Genomic DNA, 27123 nt, shown 5'->3' on the forward strand with positions numbered 1-27123 from the left:
TTTCTCTTTTAATTTCTCAGTGCCCATTGGTGCCCTAATGATATCGTTGAAATTTTTAAGTTGTCAGTGGTAAGACTAACAGGGCTACTGAGAGATTTGAAAGACTTAACAACAGTTGTCAAGGTTACACACCTTGACAAACCATATAATAGAGGGCCTTATCTTTAGTGTAAGTAGATTCTACTTTATTTTCACCACCAAATCACAGTAGCTATTACCGCCTTTTATTAGTGAGAGAGGGACATCTTTAAATTGTCTTTTAAACACTGTTAGTATTTACACCAAATTGAGTTAAATAACAGGTAAAGACACGGAGAGGAGTAGTCTTAGATGAAATAGGGCAGTTTATAATCTGATGAATTATGGGCTCTAAAAGAACCTGATATATTCATGGAAACCAAAAAAAAAAGTGCAACTTGAATTATGCTTGAAATTATAGCTGGTTCTCTTAACCATGGAAAGGTTATTCCATGTGGATCTTTGCTTTAAGGAAAAGATGGCATTGTCATATGTAACGATCTATTTTTAGTCTGCGTACCAAATGACTCTTGCTCCTTGGAAGGCAATGTAAGCTCAGTGAATCTAATGAAAATAATGTTTAAAAATTATACAACACTCACTAGATGTCACTGGGCTAAGTGTTTTATATGGATTATCTTTTTAATGCCCGCAAGAACTTTTTGAGGTAGGTATTATTTTTATGATGAAGAAACAGGGTTTAGAAAAGTTAAAGCTCACAGTAACATAGCTTGAGCCATAACTGGAATCCAGGCAGTCATTCTGCCTCCTATGTATTATATAAAGTGACAGATTATAGGTGTGTCTGTAGTGAATGAATTTAGCAACTGTGCAGAACATTCCAATGAACATACTGGTAGGGGGAGGAAAGCAGCAAATATGTTAATTTATCAGCACCTAACAGTCTCCTGTAGGTCTTTCCTACAAGACTTGCTGGTGGTTGAACCTCCAGCAACCCTGAACTTGGGTCTTTGATATATTTGCTCCACACAAAACCCATCTTCGACTATAGGATAGAAAATGGTACTGCAATATAATCTTCCAGCTTTGCCTATAAAAAGCCAAACATCAGAGGGGAATGAAGAAAACAAGAAGAATGACGGCGGAGTAGGAAGAGTAAAACTCCAGAAGCCAGGAAAGCTGAGTCCAGCTCTGCCCTGGCCCTTATCTGTAAAAAAAGCTATGTAAAGACTCTCAGAATCTAATATTTGATGACTTCATTATATTTAAAAGCTGAATGCTCCATAAATTTAAAAAATATATCTTCAAATGATGAAGGATATATTTCCTCTGGACGGTTTGGCATCATGTGGAAAGAGTTGGAAAGTATTAAATTCTTCTAGTTTGGCTACTGAGAAGCAAGTTTGGTAATGGCCTTGACCTTTTCATGCCCTAATGTTTCCCTTTGTTAATCAGAATCAGTAAATCATCAGGCACCGGACAAATGAGTCTAATAAAAAAATAAATGACTCTAGAGCCTTTAGTTCAGTTATCAGGGCTAATCAGTTATAGACTGAAGCAGTCTTCATTTCCAAAGTATAAAAAAAATAAAACATTTCCTTCTGATTCTTGTATCATGAATTTTATTATTTTTCTATTTCTTTTTTTTTCTGTTCTTTCTTCTGGTTATGGTTTCCCTACAGAACAAACCCAACATGATTATTCCAATCCCTTAATGAACACTTTATAAGAGGAAATGTGCTGGTTTTACAGTCACCAAATCCACTTAAAAAAATGTTCCCGTTATTTTCTCTTGGCGAAACCTTGGATTCCTGGAAGCCCTGGTGATTAATGGCGGCAGCTAAGAGCCTAAGAGCTTTAGAAAATAAACTTCAAGGTGCCTGAACAGAGGAGAGATGCTGAGCTTTTCCACTGGCCAGAGTCAACATACATTCACCAGCTGCACGTTCTCGGGGGGTGGATTGGGGTGATGGGGCCCGTTGGCTATGTTCACCATGTTGTTTCGTTCAGAGCGAAGACTCTGCCGAAGCCGGTCATGAAGCTTTTTCCGTTGCTTCCTGGATAGGAAAAAAGGAGCATTTATTTCTTCTATTATTTACATTTTTCAGTACAGTCAATTCTTTCTTCTACCAATACACAACTCAAGGCAGTGGATTGGTCGGGAGGGAGGAGGTGGGAGGGAGTGCCACTTCATCTCAGGAGGGGAATCACCTAGTCTTAGCAAGTAGATTTAAGAAGCTGCATGGGATTCTTACAGAAATTGAACCGGACTGCCGAGAGATAAGAAAAAAAAAGAAGACAAGTCAAGTTGAGAGGTGGCTAATACCCCAACTTTCCTAATCAATCCATCTTTGCCTAAGTCTTACGGATGGTCATTTGTCTTAGGTAACAATTCATGCTATGCAACTGACAAGGCTGATTTCATTTATAGTTTTGCCTGTCTGTGTGTCTTTCAAGAAAATGCAGTTAGTGTTGCATCTGTGCATCACACATAGTGTGTGTATGTATAGAACTGTACGTGAGTGAAGATATGTACTTATTTTGCCAGTAGATTTTGGCACAATTATAATATGATCCTACTCTATTACCACTTTCTTCTGTATCTAGGGAATGAATATTCACATATTCAGACTGAATATAATAAGACTCATAAGGTGGATTCCGTGAAGGCTTATTTATCTCTATCCCTTGCTCAATTCTGGCAACATACTAAATAAATCCTGGGACATTAAGAAAATGCCATCCATGCCCTTACTTTTATGCCATAAGAGCATATTGTCTTTGTTCCTCAACTTGGATCGTAATATTAGTCCCATGACTAATTTTGGCTCAAGATTTTATATGATGAAGTGACAAAATAAAACCAAACTGTTAATAACATTATCTCAGCCTTGAAGTAGTTCTTTGTATGAAAGAAAAATGAAAAGAATTCATGTCAAACGGTAATTGTATTTGTTAACATGAACCCAGCTTAAAGGACCAACAAAGCGAACACAGATCTGTTTTCATGTTTCTCTTTTATTCTTTCAAAGCAAGTTTTGCTCCTCCTGTGAGATTCCTTTTGTACATCTCTCACTTTGGGAGCATTGGAACCGGTAACCTAATTAGATGGAATTGAAAATGAATCACGATCATGTTTTAAAAACCCCCTGCACTTCAAACAGCACCTAATGCTCCCTTTATCCCCTAAGTCTGAGTACGGCTGGACATGTCCTCAGCAGTGAGATGACGCGCTCCTTAGCCACAGACACCCGCGTGTGTCCCTGCGCAACCCTTCCCTCCCACCCTTTCTTCGGTCGTGGGACTGTGGTCAATTATCAGAAGTCTTCTGAACACTTTCACACAAATAGGCAAAGCTTCCTAATGTACGTGATTAGGAAAGGTCCTCAAAATGGATTATTCAGGAGAAAAAAAAATAAGGAGACAATCCCTCTGTGGCGCCTGCCCCCTTTTTTCAAGACCAGGCTGCGGAGCGGGTTTCTGCCCAGCCCTTGCCGGCCAGGCTGTCTGTGCGCTAAGGAGACAGGAGGTGACGGGGACGTTTACTTGGTTTTGCAGTAGGCCACCACACACATGATGCCGACCACGAGCAGCGCGATGCAGATGCCGGTGACGGTAAGCACTCGCTTCTGGTAGAGTTCCTCCGCTTCTGGAAGGGGATGAGAGCAGACGTCACCAAAGGCCCCGGACCCTCGCCAGGACTTAACAACTGAACGGCTGGCATGCTGTATTGTCCATGTTCACAAGACAATACACACGGGACAGTTCATTCCTCTTGCAGACGTACTTAAGGTGCAGCACACGCTGCACTACGTTTTGAGCATAAAATGGCAAAGCCCGTTGGGGGCCATTTGTAATTTAAAAAATGATATAATTCAAGTACTTTAATGATAAGTTATAGATAGAGATGTACTAAACTGGCAAATCATAAACATTAATTATAAAATAATGATTTGGTTAAAACGGTAGATTTTATTTTTGGAAAAATCTCTTGCAAAGACAACAGGAATCAACACCAGTAAAAGGAGCTGGCATTGGCACCACCGGGACCCTCCTCCTCCTCCTTCTTCTCTTCTTCCCACCCTCCCAGCCCCCTCCCCTCCCTCACCCTGAGCCTCTTTGGATTTCCCAGCTATTTCCTATTCCTGTGGTCTTTACGAAGAGCCACTTCTAACTTAAAAAAAAAAAAAAGAAAATCAAAGACATTTGCAAACATGAGCTTGACTTGTAGTTAGCAACGAAACTGATGCAGGATCCCTGTGATTTACCAGTAAAATGGGAACATAAGCAACATGACACGGAGTAGCAGGGCACTGTATCAGAGAAACCCCAATACGATGGGTGGGATCGTCCCGTCCTGGGCCATGATGAAGATTTGTCCTTTGAGGAACAATTATTATTATTACTTCACCAGTTGTACTCAGAGATCCTAATTTATGGCACTACAAAACCACTGGCACAAATGATGCATGATTTGAAATAGGTTGTACTCTCCTGCATTGACCAACCCGGCAAATTAGTTACTGTCGGTTGCACTAAGGAGATGGGAGGCTTAGAACTTTCAGGTGAAGGTACTGCTGTACCCCCAATGCAACCAGTTTCTGCTTCATGGAAGGCTTTCTATCTGCAAATCGGGTTTTGTGGGGATAACTTGCTTACACTATGGTAGGTCAGGTTCTTAACAAGATTGGCTGATTTAATGGTGAACTTGACCCTCTTAGGAGCTAAGCTTCCAACCAGTCCAATCGCATGTATAATTGGGAGATATTCACGAGTTCAATGAGAAAGAGAACTCAACTGAGGCATAATAAGCAGCGTGAGCTCTATTTGCTCTTCTGATTAACAAGCTGGTCAAGAACTGGGGAATATTTTACCGATGAAGGTCTCTTATCTGGACATCAACATGGGGCCTTATGGAACATTTTCAGTTTACATTCTCTGTCTAAGCAACCATACTTGTTTTCTCTACTGAGAGAGGGCAAGTCTCTGGAAGTCTTCTTGAAATGAAAAAGTGCAATGTAATTTCTATGATACAGTAGACTTTATCATTAAACAAAACATTTCCTACAAGCCAAGCCCATGGTAATCAAATTCCAGTTAACAGGTCAGGAACATTGTCAAATCAAATTAATAAGAGCACTGATTATTAACAGGAGGAGGAGAAAGAAGTCAGTGGGTAAAAGAGACCAGAATGCTGCAGAGATTATACAAAAACAAACCAAAAGTGTTGGAAGTGGAAAAGAAACAAACTGAGAGGACAGACGGGCTGACAGAATGACGGAGAGAGGGAGGAAGCCAGGTAGGAGGGAAAACAAGGTTAAGAAGTGAAGGAGCGATCTGAAGTCCCTGGCACAGCATGCCTGGTACTAAGGGAGGAAAAATAAATACATAAAAGAAAACCAGAGGGAGGAAGTGCTGGGGTGGGAAGAAAGGTGGATGCAGATTTGGAAGGGTTATTCCATACAGCATAACTCCTAACCTAGACTGGCGGTCACGTGGAAGCCACAATTAGAAAGCAAAGCAGCTGGTGCATTGCGGGGCGACAACGGACCAGGAGACATAGAGCGGTGTCACGTAGTTTTGTGCCGCAGAAGTCAAATGGGGACGTGGCACGTGGATGCTTGTATGTTAATTGCGAGTGTCTGCTGCCTCCTACCTCCCCTCCCACATAGCCACAGGACAGGGAATTCAATTTCATAAGGTGTTAATCTGTGAGCTGATGCCACTGGAGGCTCCGCCTGGACCGGGCACCCGGATCAGTTTTCAGCACTCAAGTCTAAGCAGCAAAGGCATCGCCGCACTGGTCCTTCTCCAGGGATGCAGGACACAGAGCAGGGATCCTTTGGTTGTGATGAACTGGTTACACACCAGAAGTGTAAAAGTATCATCGCCTAGAAAATGAAGACCCTACTATACCTCTTCCGCTTACTCTATTTTTTTCTTCTTTTCAAATGGCAAGCACTTGGTAGCATTGCCATCTTCCCATTCTACCTTTAGAAGAACCTGGGAAATTGCTTCTGCAAACTGCAAAAAGAGGACCTAGCCAAGGGCCAAAGGGGGAAAGGCATCGTGCCTCTCACGGACTCTTTGGCAAGTTTTTTGGTGGTTGTTAATTATAAAATAGACTGATTTGGGTTTGTGAACAAATCGTATATGATGACTTGCCCATTCTTCCTAGGTTAGGTCAGAAGACACAGTTTTTCCGGGAAAATCAATCATGGAAATAGAAAGGCAGCCCAGTAAAGGCCAAAGGGCAAAAGAAAAGTGCTAAATGAACTAATTAAAACCAAGGCCCCTAGAACACAGATGTGGATTAGGATTCTGTATTCACATCAGCGTGTTTGCATTAAATGTTTTTCATCTAAGTTTCTGATTTTCCAATGGTTTACTACATCAGGTGACCCTCACAAAACAAATGTGTTCAAAGAGAAATACTTGATGAACAATAATATAAACAATGAGTTTTTTTAAAAAACCCTTTCCCCCCCTTATTTTTTTTCCTAGTGTGACAGGGTCAATAGGACAAGAACAGATTAGAGGCAGCGTTGAAAAAAAGAATCCATCAGGCTCGCTGGCGGATCTGCCTTAATGAGTTGAAACACTTCTGAGTCTTTACGGTTTGGCTGGATGCGTTGAATGAACCAGATCAAGCATGTTTTTCAGACTGATCTGGCTAGGCCAAGAGACAGAAGCCTTGGCTGTCTCAATTTTAATTGACCTTTAAAGTCTGATTTTCCTTAAGGATGGAATGTTCTGGCTGGCTGGGGACTTTGGAACCTCTGGAAGGTTTGCCCTTAAGAGGTCAAACCTTAAGGTTACCAAGGTAACCCCTGGTGTGGGTACCACATCAGTGTGCCTTTACTAACCCTTCAGATCTTACTGAGGGAGGTTATACATCTGAAATATCCATCACCCTACTTCATCGTTTGGGAAGAGAAATATTAAATTTAATAATTATACCCTAAAGTGATAAAGCAGGAAAGATGCTGTTAGGGAGAAGAGGGGAGGTGATGGTGGTATTTTTTCTTCCTTTCAGGTAAGGCCAATAAGCCTTTTTAGAAGTGGGATAATTTTTATCCCGAGGAAAGTAACCTGAATAGATAACTCCCCTCGTGTAGACCACCTGCCCCCTGCGGGATGTTGGTGGGACCTCTTGTGTTCCTTACTCTTGGGTGATGTTCTCTGATGTGCAAAGGACCACTCACATGAATGTGGGGCTATTCCAATCAAATGAATAGTTTTCTCTTGGAATATTTTTGGGGGCAATGAGCAAGTAATTGAGTTTCTATCCCTGGAACGAATAGAGCTTGTAACAACCTGATTTTCCACAAATTATGGGAAGTAGATTAGGTGTAGACTGTGATGTTGTCATTGAAATGAAAGCAACAGCTATAAGATGCTCTCACCGCATGATGTCACTGACACCAGCTGGTTGGGGACCAGATATTCCTTTAATCAGGACATCGCTTTATTGACCGACGTTTACGTTCCTGGGGCCTGCACTGTGGAGCCTCTGGAAGAATAGAATGGCTTCCCCTTCCTCCCAAGACTGGCCTTTTCTCCCAACTCTTTAGGGTGAAGGCTTTCCAAAGAAGTATGCCCCCAATCCACATGCTCATAGGAGATATTTTACATTTGCAGTGTGAAAATGTCTATTTGATTACTTGTTGGGATATAGTGACTCAAGTTTAATTCTGTTAGTGCTAGAATTTCCAACTAAAATAGCACAAGGCTATTTCATTCTGTTTTCTATTTCCTTGCTCATGAGATAATGAAATTGACTAGAGCAGTGCTTGAATCTCCAGAAAACCAGAGTAATCCAAGTCTATGCATATAATATTATGTTGCAGAGTAAGAGCTATGTTACTATATTAATAGATGATTTTTACATTGTATGTCAAGCTCCCATCAGCCTAAAATGTGGAGTGTTCTTACACTGATGTATGTAAAGCTTCTTCTGTTCTCAGGCTTCTGGTTTGGTTCTTCCTACAGCCTTATAAACCACTCCAACGTACCCCAGCTCGGAAATAACAGCATGGCCAGATCAACCAGTGAGTCAAAGAACGTGGGATATATGTGAATTTGCAGCAGGTAAGGTGGTTTTAAACTCTAAGTGAAAGCTGGGAATCTAAAAGCTGCTGCACTCAGTACCATGTTGGTAAACTAACCATAGATCGAAAGCAAAGAAATCACTGTTATAGCTGTATGATCCCTTCTAAAGAGAAAGGAAATTAGTTAGGAACTGAAAGGGAAGAGTAGACAGGGAGAAAAAAAAAAAAGGGTTTCAGCTCATAGGCTCTAAATTCTGCAGGCTAAAAGGAATGATGATTGGTCCATACCCATAAATTCAATCCCAAGATGCTCTGCCAATGCAGAAAGTTGACAAAAAAAAAAGAAAGAAAGGGAAAAAGTTTCAGAAAAGAGCAATACACTGCACTCCAAAACACATTACACACGACTATTATGGCTCTGTGCGTGCACATTGAACAGACAAACGGCGGATGGTTAAGGAAGCAGTGCTCATGTACGCCCCCATGAGTCCACAGAGGGAACTTCTCTTTTAAGATGTGCGCAAATACCAGCACACTGTGTCTTTATTAACCCTTAAAAGACCTTACTGAGGGAGAAGTTGTATGGCTGAACTCTCCTCTATGCTATTTCATTATTTGGGAATAGAATACTGTATTTATCATCAGAGACGGCATTTGGCATTATTTCATTCTTCTCTTTTCAAAAGGCAGACTTGAAGTTCCGGGGAGGTGAAATTGTTTTGCCCAAAGACACACAGTGGCAGAGCTAGGAGATGAAGCCAAGTAATTTGGTTAGAAAATTTCATCACAATGGATTTATATCGCTATGCTCTAATATTTCTTGTTGCTTTAGTTATTTTGTTTTTTAAACTATTTCCTTTTCTCCAAACCTTCTATTCTCTCCACCACTTACATGACAAGGAGCAAACATTTCTGCTCAAAAAGCCAGGCGGGGCACTGGGGCACTGGAGCCTGCTTCCAGTTTTCCATATAATTCCTGTGTGGCATAGGACAGCTCTGAATGCCTCACTTTTTCAATTGGTTAAAAACAAACAAACAAAAGAAAAAGAGGCGGGGGGAGGATGCAATTCCTGGGTTCTTTAGTTAAGTTTAATTTACTGCTTCCTCAGATCACGAAGAGCCAATTAGATGATCACTTCCCAGTGCTTAGCTCCAATGCCCAGATGACAGCTGAAGGGCACAGGCACCCAGGGAAACTGCAGGGCTGCCCAGGGAAAGGGACTCAGAGTCGTGTGCTCACAGCCCACAGTCCTGGCAGACCTGACTGAGGAGGGACCGGGATTGCAGGGCCAGCAGAACCTGCACAGGCTCAAGTGACGAAATGGGGCCAAAAAACCAAAACAAACAAACAGAAAAAAACCAAAAAACCTCTGCAAATGACACATTCCATTCTCGAAACAAAAAGTTGTTAACCAAATTTCATCATGTGCGGCCCTTCAGGATTTCCTTATTTGCGCGTGGGTGGTGGAGAGGCAGGTGGGAAGGAGGGGCAGGATGAAAACAGAGGGGTTCTGTGGTCTATATTTCTTCCCTTGGTCACTGATTAGAGAGATACCAGGACAGCCCCCAAAATATGACAAGGCATCTGTTAAGTTTGAAAACATGCGCTAGAGGGGGTATTTCTCTTACAGAAGCATCGGTTTGGACATGAGCAAAGCTCCTCATATAGAGAAGGGAAAGAAGGTAAATATGTTTGGAGTCGTCCTCGTTTCAGGTCCTTTCTCTGCCATTTACCTGTTCAGTGACTTTGGACAAGTTAATTTCTTGTTGACAAAATGCTTATGATATTGATACATGCCTCACAGGGTGACCCTGTGGCATAATGGAGACATGAAGTATGTCGGCCAACAGCAGAGGGGTGCAACAGCTTGGGGAACAGACATATCTGATTTACTTTGGGCCACTTACTGCATGGATGTAGGTTTACTTCTGATTAATTTCACGGCCCTCAAAACTCTGATAGCTCCTGGGATATATCAAGAATTTAGAGTTTTTAAAAAACTTGCCACCTCTTAAGGAAATGAAGTTTCCTAGATTTAAAAAATCTATATCTATATCTATAGATGATATAGATATATAGATAGTGCATCTAGTAACAATGATAAAGAGGCACTTTATATAACAGAGAGTTCCCTTTGCCTTGAGTCCAGGGTACTCAGGCAAATCACCTACATTTTTCATAAATTCAAAGCCAGAGGATGTAGGGTTACTTTGGTTGCACAATGTTCACAGCCAAATTAACAACTTTTTCCAATCCAAATGAATTTCTCTTGCCTCTGTGCAACATTCAATTTGACAAATTGACATTTTTCCCCCCATTTGTTTCCTCCATATAAACTTCGGAACATCAAGATACCAAAATTCATTTTCCGAAGAACTGATAATAAATTTCCTTACACATTTCCATGAGAAAGTGACTCAGTTTTTCTCCCTAGAACCCTCTCCATCTCTTGCCTTTTCCTCCTACGTCAGTAATAATTTAAGGGTTAAAATCAAGAGATAACTACAGAAACTCTTTCCAGAGAAGAGAATCATGATTCCATGCCTACGTGAACACTGCTAATTATCTATATTAGTTGCGTAGAAAGCTTGGTTAAGTCTTCAATGAAATTAGTAGCATGCTCATGCATACATATTACTGCATTTCCAGTTTTATAGGTAAGTCTGTGAGCCTAACTCTAATTTCATTTCATGGGAAGTCATTCATATCAAGCAGCTCCAATTTCAATAATTCAAAGGGAAATTGGTACTTAAAATTGGAATCTCTTCTGGCTATAAGCCCTAACAAGGAAACAAGCAGAGGAAGCATGCATCAGTCACACTAGTCCCGTAGCAAATACTACTCTAATTTATTTTTACTATTGGTGGCTACATTTCTTTCATTGTGAGTCAAGAAAAGTAGGATACACAAACACTTTTCATTTTCTGAAGAGGTCATTACTTTCTATCTTTTCTATTTAATCTAATGTTGGCTTAGGCTTATTACATATCATATGTTTCCTATTGAACTTCTGCCTAGCCACTCCATTTTTCAAATTAAATTAGTAATTCAAAAACACGAAGGTTACTGTAAACAATTTAGTTTCCTTTTCTACATGTGATTTCCTGCTGTGCAGTAAGCAATATAAAAAATTAATTGAAATCTAAGAGTCTTCAGAAACTATTAAATATTGACTCGCTAATCCTTTGTTTTAGGATTTTATAATAGTTTGAAGAAAACTGATTAACCTGTAGGTTAATTGAAATTTTCAATTGCATTAGAGAAAAGAACAAGAAAACAACTTATTTAAAAATTGGAATTGTCCATACATGCAATTATAATTTCTGTTAAATTTGAAGACATTCAGGATTTTATTCCTTAACATCTTGGGTCTCCTTATGCAAATAATCTCAAAGAGGTATGTGTCCTCTTGACTTTCTGCCCCTCTGAGGTTTCTAGAGGGGTCCTGTCAATGTCATTTCGAAATGGGAGCAATTTAGCGTCTGACTTCTAATTTTCGACTTACCTTTACAAATGTAGATTTTTTTTTTCCACATATACCAACCCATATTGCCACTGAGCCCTTCGAAATGTAATAGGAAACTCTCTCCTTCCTTCCAAGTTTCCATATGCCATGAGCAAGTATTGATACATTCACAAAAACACACACAGTGAAATCTCACTAACGCTCAGCTGGAGTTAATGATAATTTTGTCATAGGTTGAGTGTGTCTTTATTCTACTTTCAGCAAGATACACATGTTTGATAAAGAAATTAATAACTTCAGAGAGTTTTTAAAACATTTAGAAAAGTCAACACAAATAATTTAGGCACTAGTAACCTATGGTTCAAAAATACTTTTAAGGCTAAGTTTACTCATTCTGAGAATATGCCTACAAGTTCTAAAATTGTACTCTTTTAAAATAGTCTATAATTTGGGCTATTCTATAATTACTTCCTATTAAATGTTAGTTTATACATGACTTATTTGCTCCATACTGCCTGTAACTACTGAAGCTGTGAGTGCTTTTTTTTCTATAACGTCTATAAATTGATTATCGATTGTCTATATATATATATACACACAGAGACACGCACTCTCTCTCTCACACACACACACACACACACACAATGATGAACACAATCCTTTCAAGTAGGAATTCTGTGTCAAGAAGGGTGAAAATTGAAGCTGACTAACCTTGACAATATTTTCCTATAAAGTATTATAAATATGTTTTATTTCAAGGAAAACGGCTTCCTTCAAGAACGCTCTATAAAATATACATGTGTTCCTTTCTTTTATATTTTAAATCAGTTTTTATAAATCAATAAATGTCCCATAGGACACCCTGACCAGACAAACTGTATTAAATCCTAATGATGTAAGTTACGTGTTAATAAGCATTTAAAAAATTGTACATTCTTTTAGAATGTGATTCTTCAACTGAAAATGTGGTTTGGTAAGTTGAACAATGTTTCTCTTTGAAGCTGGGGAATATCTTTTCTTTTAAAATGTATGTTATGCATTTCAAACTTTATGAACACAAACAAATAAATACATTTTAAACATTACCATGGTGGCAACACTTTTTAGTTTTTGTGTAGCCTTCATTGTTACTTGAACATAAAGTTCTCAGAGCAGCAAATATTTATTTTCCTGCCTTCTATGTGAAGGTTTGCAGAAATAAAAATTGAGAATTTAAGACATGGAAGTTAGAAAATTAACTCTGGGCAAGACAATTTTGGAAAGCAGTTTCTGATTGGAAGCTCTTGCTTTTCCAGACATGAGGCAGCGCTGATGCACAGTCACTACAGATTTTGTTTATAAATGTGCTTCCTATCAATCTTTGTTAAATCAGGTTAAATATGAATGCTGCTTTCCTGGACATCTTCCAAAAGTGCCACTGAAAGCTTACTAAAGAATTTATTCAAGGAATCACACTCAGATTAAATACACAGTAGCTATTTTAAAATTATATCTTATGAAAGAGGAAATGGTCTAAAAGAGAAGCTGAGAACATTTTCTCAGCTTATTACCCTCAGATCTCACTGCATTATCATTTGGGGGGAATATCTTCATTTTTTAATGCTTTTCTCTATCTGGTACTTCAACATTGCTGTCAGTGCACAATGGTATTCCAAAAATTTAAGTATAATGCACATGTTCAGAATTTTCATTAAATTCTAAAATATAATTGTACTGAATTTACACAGTCACATGGATTTGCTAAATCTATGTCATTTGAATACAAACACATTTCTAAAAGGAAATTACTATATTAAGTAAAATTCTACTTTTACCTTCTGTTTTTACTTTCCATCTTATCTACCTTTGTAACAATATTCTACAGCTGTAGAGAGAACAATTCTGTCCACTAAAGGCATTTTATTTAAAGATTCTGAATAAAGGAGAGACCGTGTTTGAAAATTTAGCAATGCCAATTTACCAATTTTTCACAACATAAAATGTTCTGTAACATAATTTTTGATCTGTAGCCTTTGTAAGTACATAATAAGTACCACCTCACTAAAAAAAAAAAAAAAAAAGTTTGAATAGTATGGCCCTAATTGCCCCATAATGCATATGAAATTTCTTTATTCTTCCATGTCTGTTAACATAAGGAACAGAATCTTATTCTTTGCATGTATACAAGTAAGAGTCAAATCTCATTCTTTTAGAGCCCCCAAATGACCAATTGCTATCACCGTTTCTTGTGTTACATGAATTTATACCCTAATACGCTATGTGAAATATTTCTTGGGCTGAGAAATTGGCGATCTGAATCAGAGGTTGACAAATCCATTACGATGCTTTTGTAAATAAAGTTTCAATAGTACACAGCCATGCTTATGAGTTCATGCACTGTTTATGACTGCTTTTGTGCTACAGTGGCCAAGTTTTCTGTGGTTATGACACTGATGGTATGGTCTGCAAACACAAAAGTATGTACTATCGGATCCTTTACAGAAAAAAATTTGTCAACCTTTGATCTAAATGGATAACTATATGGAATCCATTTAAAATATAATGCTTTGAAAGCTCCAGAATTAAAAGCTATAGTCCTCGTTCACAAAAGCAGGAGAAATACATAGTTTAGTTATCCGTGCAATTATATACAATGTGAATTGGGTCTTTTAGGAATGATGTCCAAGACTTCATGAAGCCACAGAAATCGATCAAAATTTCCCAGTTCTCATTAAAAAATATATATCTAGCAGTGAACTGTGATATTTCAAAGTAACTAATAAATACTTTTAAAAAACAATTTTCCTAAAATTATTATTGAAACTAGAATAACATAAATAAATGATTTAACAATTCATCTAAAAGTCATTTAGACCCGAATCACTTTTTTCCTAAAGAAGGTCAATAGAAGCCTGGCTATCTCCTTTGCTGTAAAATGTTTGCTTGTTTTTAATTTTCCTACCCAGTGCTTTTTTTAAACTTAAATGCAAACTGTTTGGTTAATGAAGAGAAACATCTGCACTCTTTTTATTCTGTTTATTTGTTAGAAATAACACATTCTGAACCGAAATGAACTTACCATCATTTCAAGTGTGTACTGGTTACAACTTAGCAAACATCCTTTTCAGGATGGGGTCATTTTATAAAGAAGATGGACTGTCCAGTGGAATGATTTTATTTTATCAATAAAAGTGAGACTTTTAAATGCCTTTATTATCATTGCACTGTGTGATATAGACTATCATTTTGTATCACATTATTCAAGATCAATTTCAGAAACATCGGAGTCTCACACACCTATGAGTGTCTCAGAGCCAACTAGGCGTGAACAGAGGAAGTAATACAATTGCTTTTGTTAATGTTCTCATGCGACAGGCAGAGGCAGTCAATGTTAGACCTGGTAAAACACATCTAGCTCTAGGTGAAATCTGAGGGAAGATGCAGCAACAAGAAAGCAGCACCGACTGAGCATGCTCCTATTCAGGCAGAGACAGAAAGGGAGTGGACGTACTGTAGAAGCTGGCCATTACGTAGTTTTGGCAGCGATCACCAGTAAACTCATTTGGGCACCTGAGAGAAGAAACAAAAAAACAATGGTAGAAAAAACAGAGAAAAAGAGAAGAGGTGAATATATGCTAGAAAGAAGCTCCTTCAGTGACATTTGATTGAACTTGGTGAGTTCACCCTCAGGAACTGAGTCTTTGTCCTAATCATGGCTTTTAGACTCTGGCATTTCCCCAAAAGGGTTAAAAATTTGGACAAAAATGACAGAAAGATCCCAGCATTTTAAGTGACTGCGTTCTCTCAAAGGGAGTCACTTGAAGTGAAAGCGGATGTTTTCTTTAACTAGGTTTTCTATTTGACAGCATTGGTCCAAAATGTTGGAAGGAAAGGAGTTCTGGTTGGCTGGCCCGCCACGATCGCCAGCATCACTGACCATCCTGATGGGTCATTCTTTTATAAAATTGATGACCTCTGGGGTCTGTGTTGAGACACAGTTAAACAAGGTCACACTGAATGGGTTTATGCCCTGAGTGGTTAAACCATAATTAGAACAAAAGGAATCAGTCACAACTGAGTTGTAAAACCACCAAGTGGTAGTGATTGTTGCTGTAGTTTGGGGGAGAAAGCAAATTTCAGATTATTTTAACATACTTTCTTGGGTTTGGACTTTCATGGGCACATTCTCAGTACATCTTGCTCCAGTGAATCCAGGTTGGCACCTAGAGGGTAAAAATGTAATAAGCAATCGAACGCTAAAGACACTGAACTTTCAGACTGGCAATTTTCCTCCTATGGAGTATGGAGACTCCTACAAATGACCTGGTAGCTGAACAACATAAAAGAAAGGAGAAGACAAAACATTTAGAAAACCATGTCCCATGAAAACTATGGGGTATATATTTCTGTTGTTTGCTTCAGTCTTCATAAAATCAGTTAACTGAAATTTAACTAGAGTGAGGTTGAAAAGTTGAAAAGAAGTGGCAAGTTCTGGGCAGCTAAGTTATTTTCCCTTGGGCATTTCTGAAGTTGTCACTGATCAACTGACTCACTATGTTAAAACACTGGTTTTGGTAAGAGCTTATAAGGTTCCACCCACCATCTTTTATTGTTTAAATGATTCTGAGCTTTTTCTTTTGTAGACACAATTTTGTACTTCATTTCATAGGTATCTTTGTAAGTGAAATCAACAAACTACAATAGAAGTCAAGCACTTTCACACTCTAGTGATTACTGACAAGAAAAACTATATCCCTTTTTGTCTTAAAGATATTACAAATTAGGTCTTATTTTTAATGGTGAAAGAAAGAGGCAGATTTTTATTAGTACAAATTTCACTTCATCCAATTATCCCAAGTCAAAGACAAATACACTTCTAAAATTTAAACAGTTATTCCTCTACTGAGGTATTTAATAAATGTCATTTTGCATTTAGGGTAAATTGTTTTGAAACTGTGTAAAATTTACATTTTACTCACTCGTATACATTTGCCTATCAAAATTCCAGAATCCTGGTAGAATACTGTTCTTAAAGGCTTGTGATGGGGCTGTGCCTAAATATGGAAGTCCTTTACAATTGCTCTTTTTGTTGCTGTCACTCCAGTAACTAAAGCATTTCAGAATGGATTCATTTTACCCAGTATCATACTCTAATAAATAGGGTCATCAAAAAGTTCCAGGACGCAAATATACCTCTTATAGGTGCTCCACACCCATAGCCATGATTATTATTAATAGTTCATCTAGGCCATAACCGTCATGCACACACCTCATGATTTACTTACAACCCTTTCTTCTCCAGAGTAAATAAAAATAAACACCATCTTTTTGGCATCAAAGAGATGTGAATAAAATGATTCATTTTTGCTAATATAAGGTTGATTTTTTTTCATTTCCCTTAAAGCCAAATTCAGTGCCAAAAAATGTTCTCAAGTGATTTGGTACATCTACTTCACCTATTTCATGAAGAATGACTTGTAAGAATAAATACTAGCAGTTCCAGATTTTCAGCCCTATAAGTACTTGGGTAAACAAAGTATAATTATGATCATTAACAATAATATCAATAAGCTTAACAACAAACATCTTGTATTGATATAGTTTTTTCAATTCTTCAAAATATATTTTTTTTAAATGAACGTTATTTTCGTTTATAATATTTTTGCTTCAATGAGTAGAGGAAGATCTGCCTACAGAAATACAGAAATAAGAACTATAACCTGTGAGGTTGGGTCATTTCTCATGAAGATGTCATTCTACATGCTTCAATAAGAGTGTCTTCGCAGGTAATTTAAGAAAAATATATGGAAACTTGTTTTCCATATAACTTATTTGACATAAAAATTTCTGAAGTACACGGGGTTTTTATTTGTATATTTGTTTCTGAACCAGGACTATATAAATCCATATAGACATACACTATAATTAAGTAGGTAATTTCAGAACTAAGAATATATTCTATAATGACCATTTCATCTTAAAAATTTAAATTCTTAATTTGATCACACAATAATCCACTTGTTTCATACAAAGAACATGGTATAAGATATGTGAATATGATATGTGTGTGTGTGAGAAGAGAGAGAGGGAGAGAGAACCATCAGAGGTAAGAAATGCACGTATTATTTAAGGATCATGAAATTAACAAATAGCTGAGAAATCATGAGTCCCTTAAGAGAAGAAACGCATTTATTAGAAGATTGCCATTTATGCATCTAGGATGACACTTTTGAGATCACTGGGCACAGGACAACTAGATGAAGGGGATCAAAAATCTTACCCAATCAATTTTCTAATTCGTACGAACTCCTGAGATGATGTTTCCTAGGAAACTAGCATTATGAAATGGTGGTTTATCTCTATCATAAGATGATATATCAATAGACTATTTGGTGCAGTAACACTAGATCTGCTTAAGGTATGCCAATCCTTTTTGGAATTATCAGCTATATCCGAACCAGAACTCTCCTTTCGCTACTGTTTACCTTCACTTAGATGGATTTTCTTAGCGTAAAAGCCTTATTATTATTCAAAGTGGGGTCCAAGGACCAATAGCACCAGCATCTCCTGGAATGTTGTTAGTAGACACGTAGACTCTCAGGCCCCCATCCATAACTACTGAATAAGAATCTATATTTTAACAAGATCCCTAAGAGATCTGTTTGTACATTAAAGTTTAGGATGTTAGGGATCCTGACCTCCAAGAGGCCCTCTAATCCGGCATCACAGAATCTTGCTGCTTGGATGTGAGAAGCCCATTTGGCTTCATTGGGCCTCAGCTGTCCTCAGGGATAAAATGAAAGGATTTAACTAAGTGATTATCAAACGTTTCTCTTACCACGAAGGTTCTGGGAGTCACCCTCACACATGGACTCACAGTGCAAAAACCCAGACATCATTTCTTCTGAATGTATTACCAGTCAGGGAGGACTCAAGAACTTAAAAAATAAATTTCTGATAGAATGGATTTTTAAGACAATCTGGAGGCAAAATAAATTTCAAATACCTATTCCTAAGCAATTCAAGGGTTCAGCGGCTATAATCATTATGTAACTTTTGTGGACGTCTAGAATTGTTACCAAATCAGATGGAAGGACGTGGAAACAGTTTCTGCATAAGCAAACTGCAGACTGCATTGACTGGGTAGAGGAAGCATATGCAAATGGAAATGCACCTGATCTATATATAGGCTCTGATTAAATTCTATGGAATTACTTCTAAAAGAATAGGGAGACTGGCTGCTGACATATTTCTTTATTAGCATTGTACTTTAAGCACCCAATCTATCGCTTTCTTCGGAGATAAGAGTACGGTAAATTTAATCTGATTTTGAACAATATTCTTTGGCACGAGTCTGAGCACCTTCCAAGAATTGTATGTCTTAGAAGAATCTGTTTGAATAAGAACTGAGCCCCTATTGTAGCTCCAAAACTATATATACCATTTGTTTTACTGATCAGATTAGAAGATGGAAATATTTTTAAAAAAATTTTAGTATTTGCTCTTAGCATGATAAACTATCTTTGTTCTATACTTGTTCCTCGTGAGATGAAAACTCATAGACAGTTTTGTCTGAACTGAAGCATCATCTCCTCCAACTAGCATCAACTCTTCCCTGAGTGCCATATCCTCACCTGCACACATCCACACCCTGGGAGAAGGATTCCTTATTTGGCTCTCACATTGCACGCTGCCCCGATCTCTTCCACTGTTCTTACCTATCTGTCTCGTGATTACCTCTTTGTGAGGACGCTGACCACATTCCGATCATTTTATAGCTCTAATGTTTAGCCTGGCTCATGAAGGACTCTCATAAGATGAGATGTTAAACTTTAAAATGTTAGTTAAACTGAACCTGGTTGAGGATCAGACTGCAGTGTCCAGTAAAGGACTGTATTAAGGAGACTCTCACAGTCAATTGATTTGCCAGGTACATACAGCTCAATAACCGGCTTTTATTTTTATAGTTTGTGACCGACTCTCTCCTCTGTATACTTCCAAATAATTTTTTATAGGAGCTCCCACAGTATCCTCCTTACAGACTCCCTCCCTTAAATAGAAACCTTTAAAATTGTGTCTGGAATTTGGAAAAGACTCTAACTCTTTAACGATAAGTCTATTACCTCAAATTTAAATCCTGTTACTGAAATACCATCTTACCTACGACTCAATAAAGCCATTACAGTCTAGTAACCAAGACTTCTGCACAGCATCAGTACAATAAAAACTGTTCTTAATAATAACCTTAATACATGGTGACAATCCTGATATGCTTACTATGTAATCGATCATCAACTCATGTAATTTTGTGAAGCAATTTAGTGCTTGGTGTATTTTTTACATTCTAATTAAATAAAATATTTCTCATTTTTTTTGGTGGAGACACTAGACATAGTCAAAGATATTTCCGGAACTCCAAGAAACTTCTGGTTATTTAGGGTTTGCTAATTTTATAAGCCATTACAAATGGTTTTGTGGTTTTTTAAATTTATGGTCAATTTATGAACCATCCTTAGACATCCTTTCTCTTCCTTTCTTTATTTCTTGCTTTCATTAATTTTCATTAGGTCCTCCCTTGATCAGGCAGGAGAAGGGAAACAGGTTTACATATGATATTTTGTCTCTATTTTGTCTCTACCATGAAATATTCAGACAATTTTTTAGATAATTATCTTCCAAAAAAGAAGAGCCCCTATTTTCTATTCACTCTACCTCTGTACTAGTTGGGGTATTTCCTTCATATTGTACAACAGCTGAAACAATTTCTTTGATGTCCATGTTTACAAATATCAAGTAATGGAAATGCCAACAGATACATATTGAGGATTATCGGTGTGTTTAAGTGTTAGACGTTAAGGACTTTTGCTCTTACTCCGTAAACCAGAGCTGGCAGTGGACACACCAGGTCAAACAGTGCTAGTTTGTTTTTCTACAGTATCATATTGCAAGGGCTGACTTTTCTCACCCCTTCACTCAGGATTCTGGCTAGAACTCGCCCACTCACTGGCTGAGTATCTGTGTTGTAGATTATTCTTTCCCAAATGGATTGTTACTATGAGTCTGCATTTCTCCAAGATGAACTTCGTTCTGTTGTCCACCATGAAGTGAAATTTCTTGAGGTTTGTATATGCTTTTCTAATTTGTGTTTTAGTGTTCTTTATGGTATCATCTGCAAAAGACATTTATTTCCTCAAGGGAATGCCTTCTTCAGTACCATTAAAGACAATATGAAATATAATATATTCCTTCAATAACATTTCCTTCAGATCCAGCCTTATGCCTCCCCATCACTGTTTAGCCAGTATGGATCATTCCATTTCTTTTTTATTAAGATCTGGGGGCTAGTTCTCAATTCTTGAGATAACAGTATCCATAGAGTGGCCACAGTGGACTCATGGGTAAATACTGAGGGGGGAAAAAAAAAAAATCTAAGTTATCCTGGCTCGCCAATGTTGTTTTTCAACATCTAAGACATACAATCCCACTAATGAGGGTGCCAGTGTTTATGAATTAACCTCTCCTTGTTTGAACCCTGGTGCCCTTCCCAAAGCTCTGTTTGTACAGCTTGTTCTGAAATGCTCATCTGTAGATGAAAATCCTTGCCACTGTTTACTCTAACTGATGTATCCTTTACTTTGGGGTCAAACAATTTCATCGGATACGGGCTCAATCTATGTCCCACGCATCTACGTGTCCTTGTGACACAATGACTTATGGACTCGGCTAATTTGTGGTTTGGTTTTCCTCCCTGGAGGATGCCCTTCCCTGTCTCATCACACAGCTTAGCGACTCCGAACTTTATAGTTCCATCTACTCCAGCCTCATTTTATGATGAAACATCTAAATATTCACTTTTGACTTAAATCATTCAATAGAAATATTTCAAAATGGTGCATTTTATTTTAAGTAGACTATATGCTTCTCAAGGCGAGGGCTGCATATACTTTTTTCCCTGACGGAGTCTCTGCCTCTGGCTGGCTGCGGTCCCCCACGGTACATTCCCTTAGCTCCCTAAATTCTCTTCATAGCACTCAGCACACCAATCATTTATAATTAAATTAATTACTTGAAATACATCTGCAACTCACAAGAGCCTACAGACTCCATGAGGGCAGAGACCACGTGATTTTGCTCACCACTTCATACCGAGCACAAGCATAGAACTTGCCTCTTAGAAGGAGATCAATAAATATATGTGGCTGCCTAAATGATTTCAGGAGAAAAAAAGGAACCAAGCTCTTAGGAACACTTAGTGTACCTGATTTTACGCCAAACTGCAGCCAAACTGGTTTCTATAAGAACAAAAGGATTTGCTTCCCTCTGTCTTCATGAAAGTCAAAAATGAGTTAATAAATACCTAGGAAGTACATAGCAGGAGTCTAGATACAAGAGGACACAGAAGAAATAGAACACGTGGCCATGTGAAGAGCTGACTATCTACACCTAAGCCACAAGAGTCCTGCCCACTCACAAAGGTTTCTCCCCCTGTCAAATGTTACAGAAGGTAAGTGTCACGCCCACTGTGAAGGACGAACGCTCCCAGAGCTGGCTGGACTCCAGGTTTAACCCAAAATACATCCCTTTGCTCTATTACAAACTTCTCCTTCTACAGCCATGGTGATGAGGCCACAGGACACAACTTGAATCTGAACCATCACTCCCTTGTTTAATTATGTTAATTCAGCTACTAATATGTTATAAATATCGTCATCCTCCTCATCATTGCTATGCCAGGATTTTATAAAACTTTAACCTTAGCTAGTGTCTTGACTTTCTCTCCTCATCTTACCCGGTCCCCAGATGTCTCTAGCCTGTATGGAAGTCTCTCTTCCCTAAGCACTTGCTATGTTTATGGTATCACTCTCCTGCTCCAGAAGTTACTATGACGCCCGATTAGCTATCACAATGTCCAAAGTCCTCTGCCTGGCTTGCAGAGCTCAGAAACTGACTCTCCTGTCTAACTTAGTTTTTTTGTTTTGTTTTACTTCCCAGAATGGAGCTGCTCGTCTAGTTATGCATGTCACTGGGTCTCATGATTACTGCAGCCTCAGTGTCTGCCTGGTATATGGAAAAAACTCCATAAATGATGACAATGTTTATAAAGTCTTCAACTAATTCCAGTCGTTTCCTTCTTAAAATTCTCATTCCCATAACAATCAGCACTGTACCACTTGGGATATAGTCACTTTAACTGATGTACTATTTTAGTTACTCCATTTCCGTAAATAGACTAAGTTCCCAGGGACCAGCGACCATGCTTCATGTTTTCTCTGTGTTTTTAAAAATGCCTGGCATAGAGGTAGCTGTTCTATAAACAAATGTTAATTAATATTTCATTCACAGAGTTTAATTTATTATAACAAATTTGTTGCGATTTTATCTCCTCTAGCTATATATTTTTCATAACTATCTCGATAATAATGTGTAATACAATATAGGCCTTTATATATACTACATGGTTTCATAAAAAATAGACAAAATCATAAGTTCATGTTTAAAGGCACCTCCCATCTTCCTATGTTTTGTTTGCTTTTTGTTTCTGTTTTTTGTTTTTACATATAAGGAAGTTAATGATCAGAGATAGTACATGATTAAATGAATGTCAAATGGAAAGTTATAAAGCTAGCTGGTGGCCCCAACAAATCAAATAAAAACTGCTAGTGTTAAATAAAATGAAGAATTGGGAATTAAATATGATAACACAGTCTGTTAAGACAGGTGTATATATTTTTCCAATGTCTACAGAGAGAATGTAATTCTACCATTTATTTTTTATTATAAGGAAAAAGAAATCTTGCTTCCCCAGAGTTAGAAGTGCTTTAGCAGAAATGAATTCATTTAATTTCACTGACTCCCTGGGAAGAAGTTTGGAGAACATATTAACTCTATGTTATAAATATACTGTCCAGAGAGTTGAAGTGAAAGAGCTCAGACTATTCACCAAAATTGGTGCTTAAAACTCTAATCCCCACATGGGGAAGCCACACCTGCCCATAGGACAGCATCATGGGTTTATAAATACGGTCTGGTATAAAATCATTTTTAGATTAAAAAAAAATCACATCAACATCTTCCAAAAGAGTTCTCTAAGTAAAGCTGTTCAGAAGAGCAGATATACAAGAACAAGGGGACAAAACAAAGAGGAACATCTGGACAATGTCATGTTCAAATTGTCCTGTTTCTTTGAACCATGTGACTACATGGGGTACCAGAGGGTAAAAGACGGAATGATTCTTTTCTGGTTTTTATGCAATCTGGAATAGTAACTGTTTTTTTTTTTTTCCCCCAGGATAAATTTTAAATTACTATAGAGAGAAGAGAAATATAAAAGATGAGAAACACCACAGAAATTCCCGCACAGTTCCCAGAGGAGAAGTCCAAGTAACCAGCAAACCTCTCCTCGGAGAAGTGTTTAACTGTTATATGGTTAATCCATTTGGAACACCTTGTTCTAAACAGAGAGACAAAAGAGCTTTGCTGTAAAGTCTTCGACTTCAACTCCCAAAAAGACAACAGCGGATGAGATGACCAGAGAGACTACTTGGAAACTCGCGTGCTTGTGGTGTTTCTGAGTCATGTCTTTAGCCAGGGATAAAGCTGATTTTGAATGATGTGGCACATGCTTCAGAAACGTTTTGCCCTAGACAGATGGACCACGTGGAAACTATGAACTGGCTTCATACACAGGACCATGATGAGCCCATGCAACACTTCCGTGTTTTCTGTTTCTATTGTCCAGTGAACAATATAATATCGTAAGACATGGTGTATGATGTGCCTTGGTTTCACTTCTGACTAAACTATTTGTAATGTTATACATGTTTTTAATACAGGGATTAAAAAATAATTCGACAAATTTAACAAAAAAGGCATGACATATTTTGGATAGTGAACATATTCCAATTCTTCCATCAATGTACTGGCTTGCTCTGATGCATCAGTAAAGACATGGTGCAAAAGGGGGATAAAACTGATCAAATATCATAGATGTCAAAGATTTTCTTTCCAACAAGATCTCGTAATAAGCTTTAACGCTTTTCTGAAAGATTATATTACCAAAAAAAAAAGATACAATAAAATTATAATGCCAATTTGCTGAGAACTAGAAGACGATTAGCTTGGGGGAAACAGAATATTCATTCGTGGGTTGCTGCTTTAATAACTGTTGGAGGAAGACAACGTTTCACTTTAAGATTAGAAAAATATATAACAAGTATTTCTTTCTGGATTGGGCTTAGAATTTAATGAAAAGCTGTGTGGGTGAAAAAAATTCCAGTTGTTGGCACAATACTAAAATGGAACAAATGAACAGCACTTAGGCAATAGCACTTTTTGTATAGGACGTGGGAGGGCCACAGAAGAGCTGAAATTAACACGTGGAAAATAACTGCACTGGTTCCTAAGAGGTATTCAGAAACTATCATATATACTCACTCAGCTTGTAAATCTTTGCAAAGGCTATGGTGAAAAATGATCATGTTTCATTATTATAATTAAAATAGAGTGGTCTCAGATGCTTTTCTAAAGAAGTAAAAAAGAGGAAACATAGATAATCTGGGTACAATTGTATAAAAAGGAGAAGCATTTAAGGAACTATAATTTTAAGTGTTTTTTCCAAGTGATTTATTAAAACATAATTAGGTTGTATGTCTATGACTAGGACAGAATAACAGGATTACCCATATATAATAAATGCACCTCATATTTTACAGATTATAATTCTCAGCTTCTGGTATTTTCTATTTTCATAGAGAAAATCTTACAGGAAACTATAAAATGTGGTCATCCCCCACGTACACACTGCTATATTTAAAAAGGATAACCAACAAGGACCTACTGTAGAGCACAGGGAACTCTGCTCAATGTTTATGTGGCCGCCTGGATGGGAGGGGAGTTTGGGGGAGAATGGATACATGTACATGTATGGCTGAGTCACTTTGCCGTGCACCTGAAACTATCACAACATTGTTAATCGGCTCTACTTCAATATAAAATAAAAAGTTAAAAAAAAAATTTGGTCATCCCCATTCACCATGATAAATATGGGGAGGGAGGAATGTTTGGGCTGTATTCACAGCAAGTTGGCAGAACCAAAGTCTAAAACTGACCCATTTTAATTCTTTGCTATAGGTATGTTGAGTTGAATATACTGGTGATCAAAAAGTGGATCTTTAATTTTAAAACAATAAACACTGAGAGTCATAAAATCCTTCAGACCTGAAAGAAATGATTTTTTTTTCTATATACTCTTTCATTTTTATCTTGCTTTAAAGTTTTGAAAAGATTCTTACTTATTAACTTTACCTTGGCTTATAACTATTAACCTATAACTATGAAAGGGATATTTAGTAATTGAAATTAGAATTTTACTCTTGTGATTCCTAGTCTTTTATTCACTACAAAAGTAATAAAGTCTAAAAGCATAAGATACTATAAGGATAATAAAAGTAATAATAAAATAAAATAATAATAATAAAATAAATGAAAGACTATAGCTACTTTTATAAGTTGTCTGTTTTCATTGATAAAATCGGCTACACAACCAGCAAAACTTGTCTTCTCTGCTTCTACTCTATTCAAAGGAGAGATTTTTGAGGGCAAAAAAGCAGATCTGGGAGGTACTTGCTTACAGCCCTGAGGTCCCACGAGACATTCTACACATAGCCCGTGTCTAGGTCAGCACAGGCAACAGCAAAACATTTCTACCAAAATGGCATTTCTGTTTGGTGTTATGATTTTAAAATACATGTCCTTTAAGATGCATTTTATTACTTACAAACAATGAAGGCTTTCTTAGAAAAGGGACTTAAATATTTGCATACTATTTATATGATGTAAAAGGGAGTTGGCCTTCTTAATGATTTCTTGTGCCTTTTTTCTCATTTTGCTAATTGCTCTTTCTATTAGCTCAACTGTCTCTCTGACAAACTTGTTCTTCTTTGTCAACATTTGGGTCACAAGCTAGTAATATTCTGGAGCCGGAGATGATTGTTATGATGATATGTTTTTTTTTCTCATTTAGGACAAGCACTGCTACTTTAGAACAGCTCTTAGTCAACTGCAAAATAAATGTGTATTTTTCACCGCATATTTAAATATCTTTTACCACATCAAATTATTTGAGTCCATGGACCACACAGAGCCTAAATATCAAGCGTAGACTAAAAATGCATGGCACAATAAACACGTACTTTTTAATGAGACCTACTAATTTTAACTGCAAGGCTTAAATATTTAATGTAACCTTACTGACAACATCTTTGTTTAATTCTGTCTGTTGAGAGAGAATAACTGTGATACTTCTTAATGGTTCACTAACTCCTTCAGGTCATTGGAGAGAGTGCCATTCTAAATACATCTATAAATAACTGTAGTACATGAAAGAACACTCTGCCTTCTCCATGCGATGATGCTACACACACTAAATGCATTTCCAAACAAATGCAAGTTGCTGGTTTTTCATTAGTGAAATCGACCTAAATTCCATTTTTAAAAAGGAGTTATAAAAGAATAAGCTAATGCCAAGTGTAACAGACGTGTCAGTAAAGAATCTTCTGCCCTTCTGCTTCTTTTAGTTGTTCTATTCGTTTTGCAGGTGACCACTGGGGTAAAAAGGAACATCATCTTACAGCTTCATCCATACATTG

At 37.5% G+C, this 27123-nt stretch overlaps 1 protein-coding gene across 17 annotated transcripts in view; it reads right to left on the minus strand.

The window, feature by feature from the left end:
* The window catches only part of NRG1 (neuregulin 1), a gene marked incomplete at its 3' end in the record, with an annotated part of 224649 nt that overhangs the window by 18264 nt on the left and 179262 nt on the right, over positions 1 to 27123 (minus strand). For 5 of the 17 annotated variants that reach the window (XM_082444633.1, XM_082444630.1, XM_082444623.1 and 2 more), the window contains 3 exons: positions 15632 to 15699; positions 3526 to 3628; positions 1910 to 2036 (listed from right to left, as the gene is read on the minus strand). In XM_082444633.1, the coding sequence (XP_082300759.1) occupies positions 1910 to 2036; positions 3526 to 3628; positions 15632 to 15699 (298 nt within the window). Of the gene's footprint in view, positions 1 to 1909; positions 2037 to 3525; positions 3629 to 8318; positions 8343 to 14668; positions 15047 to 15631; positions 15700 to 27123 lie in introns of those variants that run through there. The other 12 variants (XM_082444635.1, XM_082444632.1, XM_082444621.1 and 9 more) reach the window with 5 other exon arrangements.

Source organism: Balaenoptera physalus (genome assembly GCF_965194825.1).
Source record: "Balaenoptera physalus genome assembly, chromosome: 21".
NCBI lineage: Eukaryota > Metazoa > Chordata > Mammalia > Artiodactyla > Balaenopteridae > Balaenoptera > Balaenoptera physalus.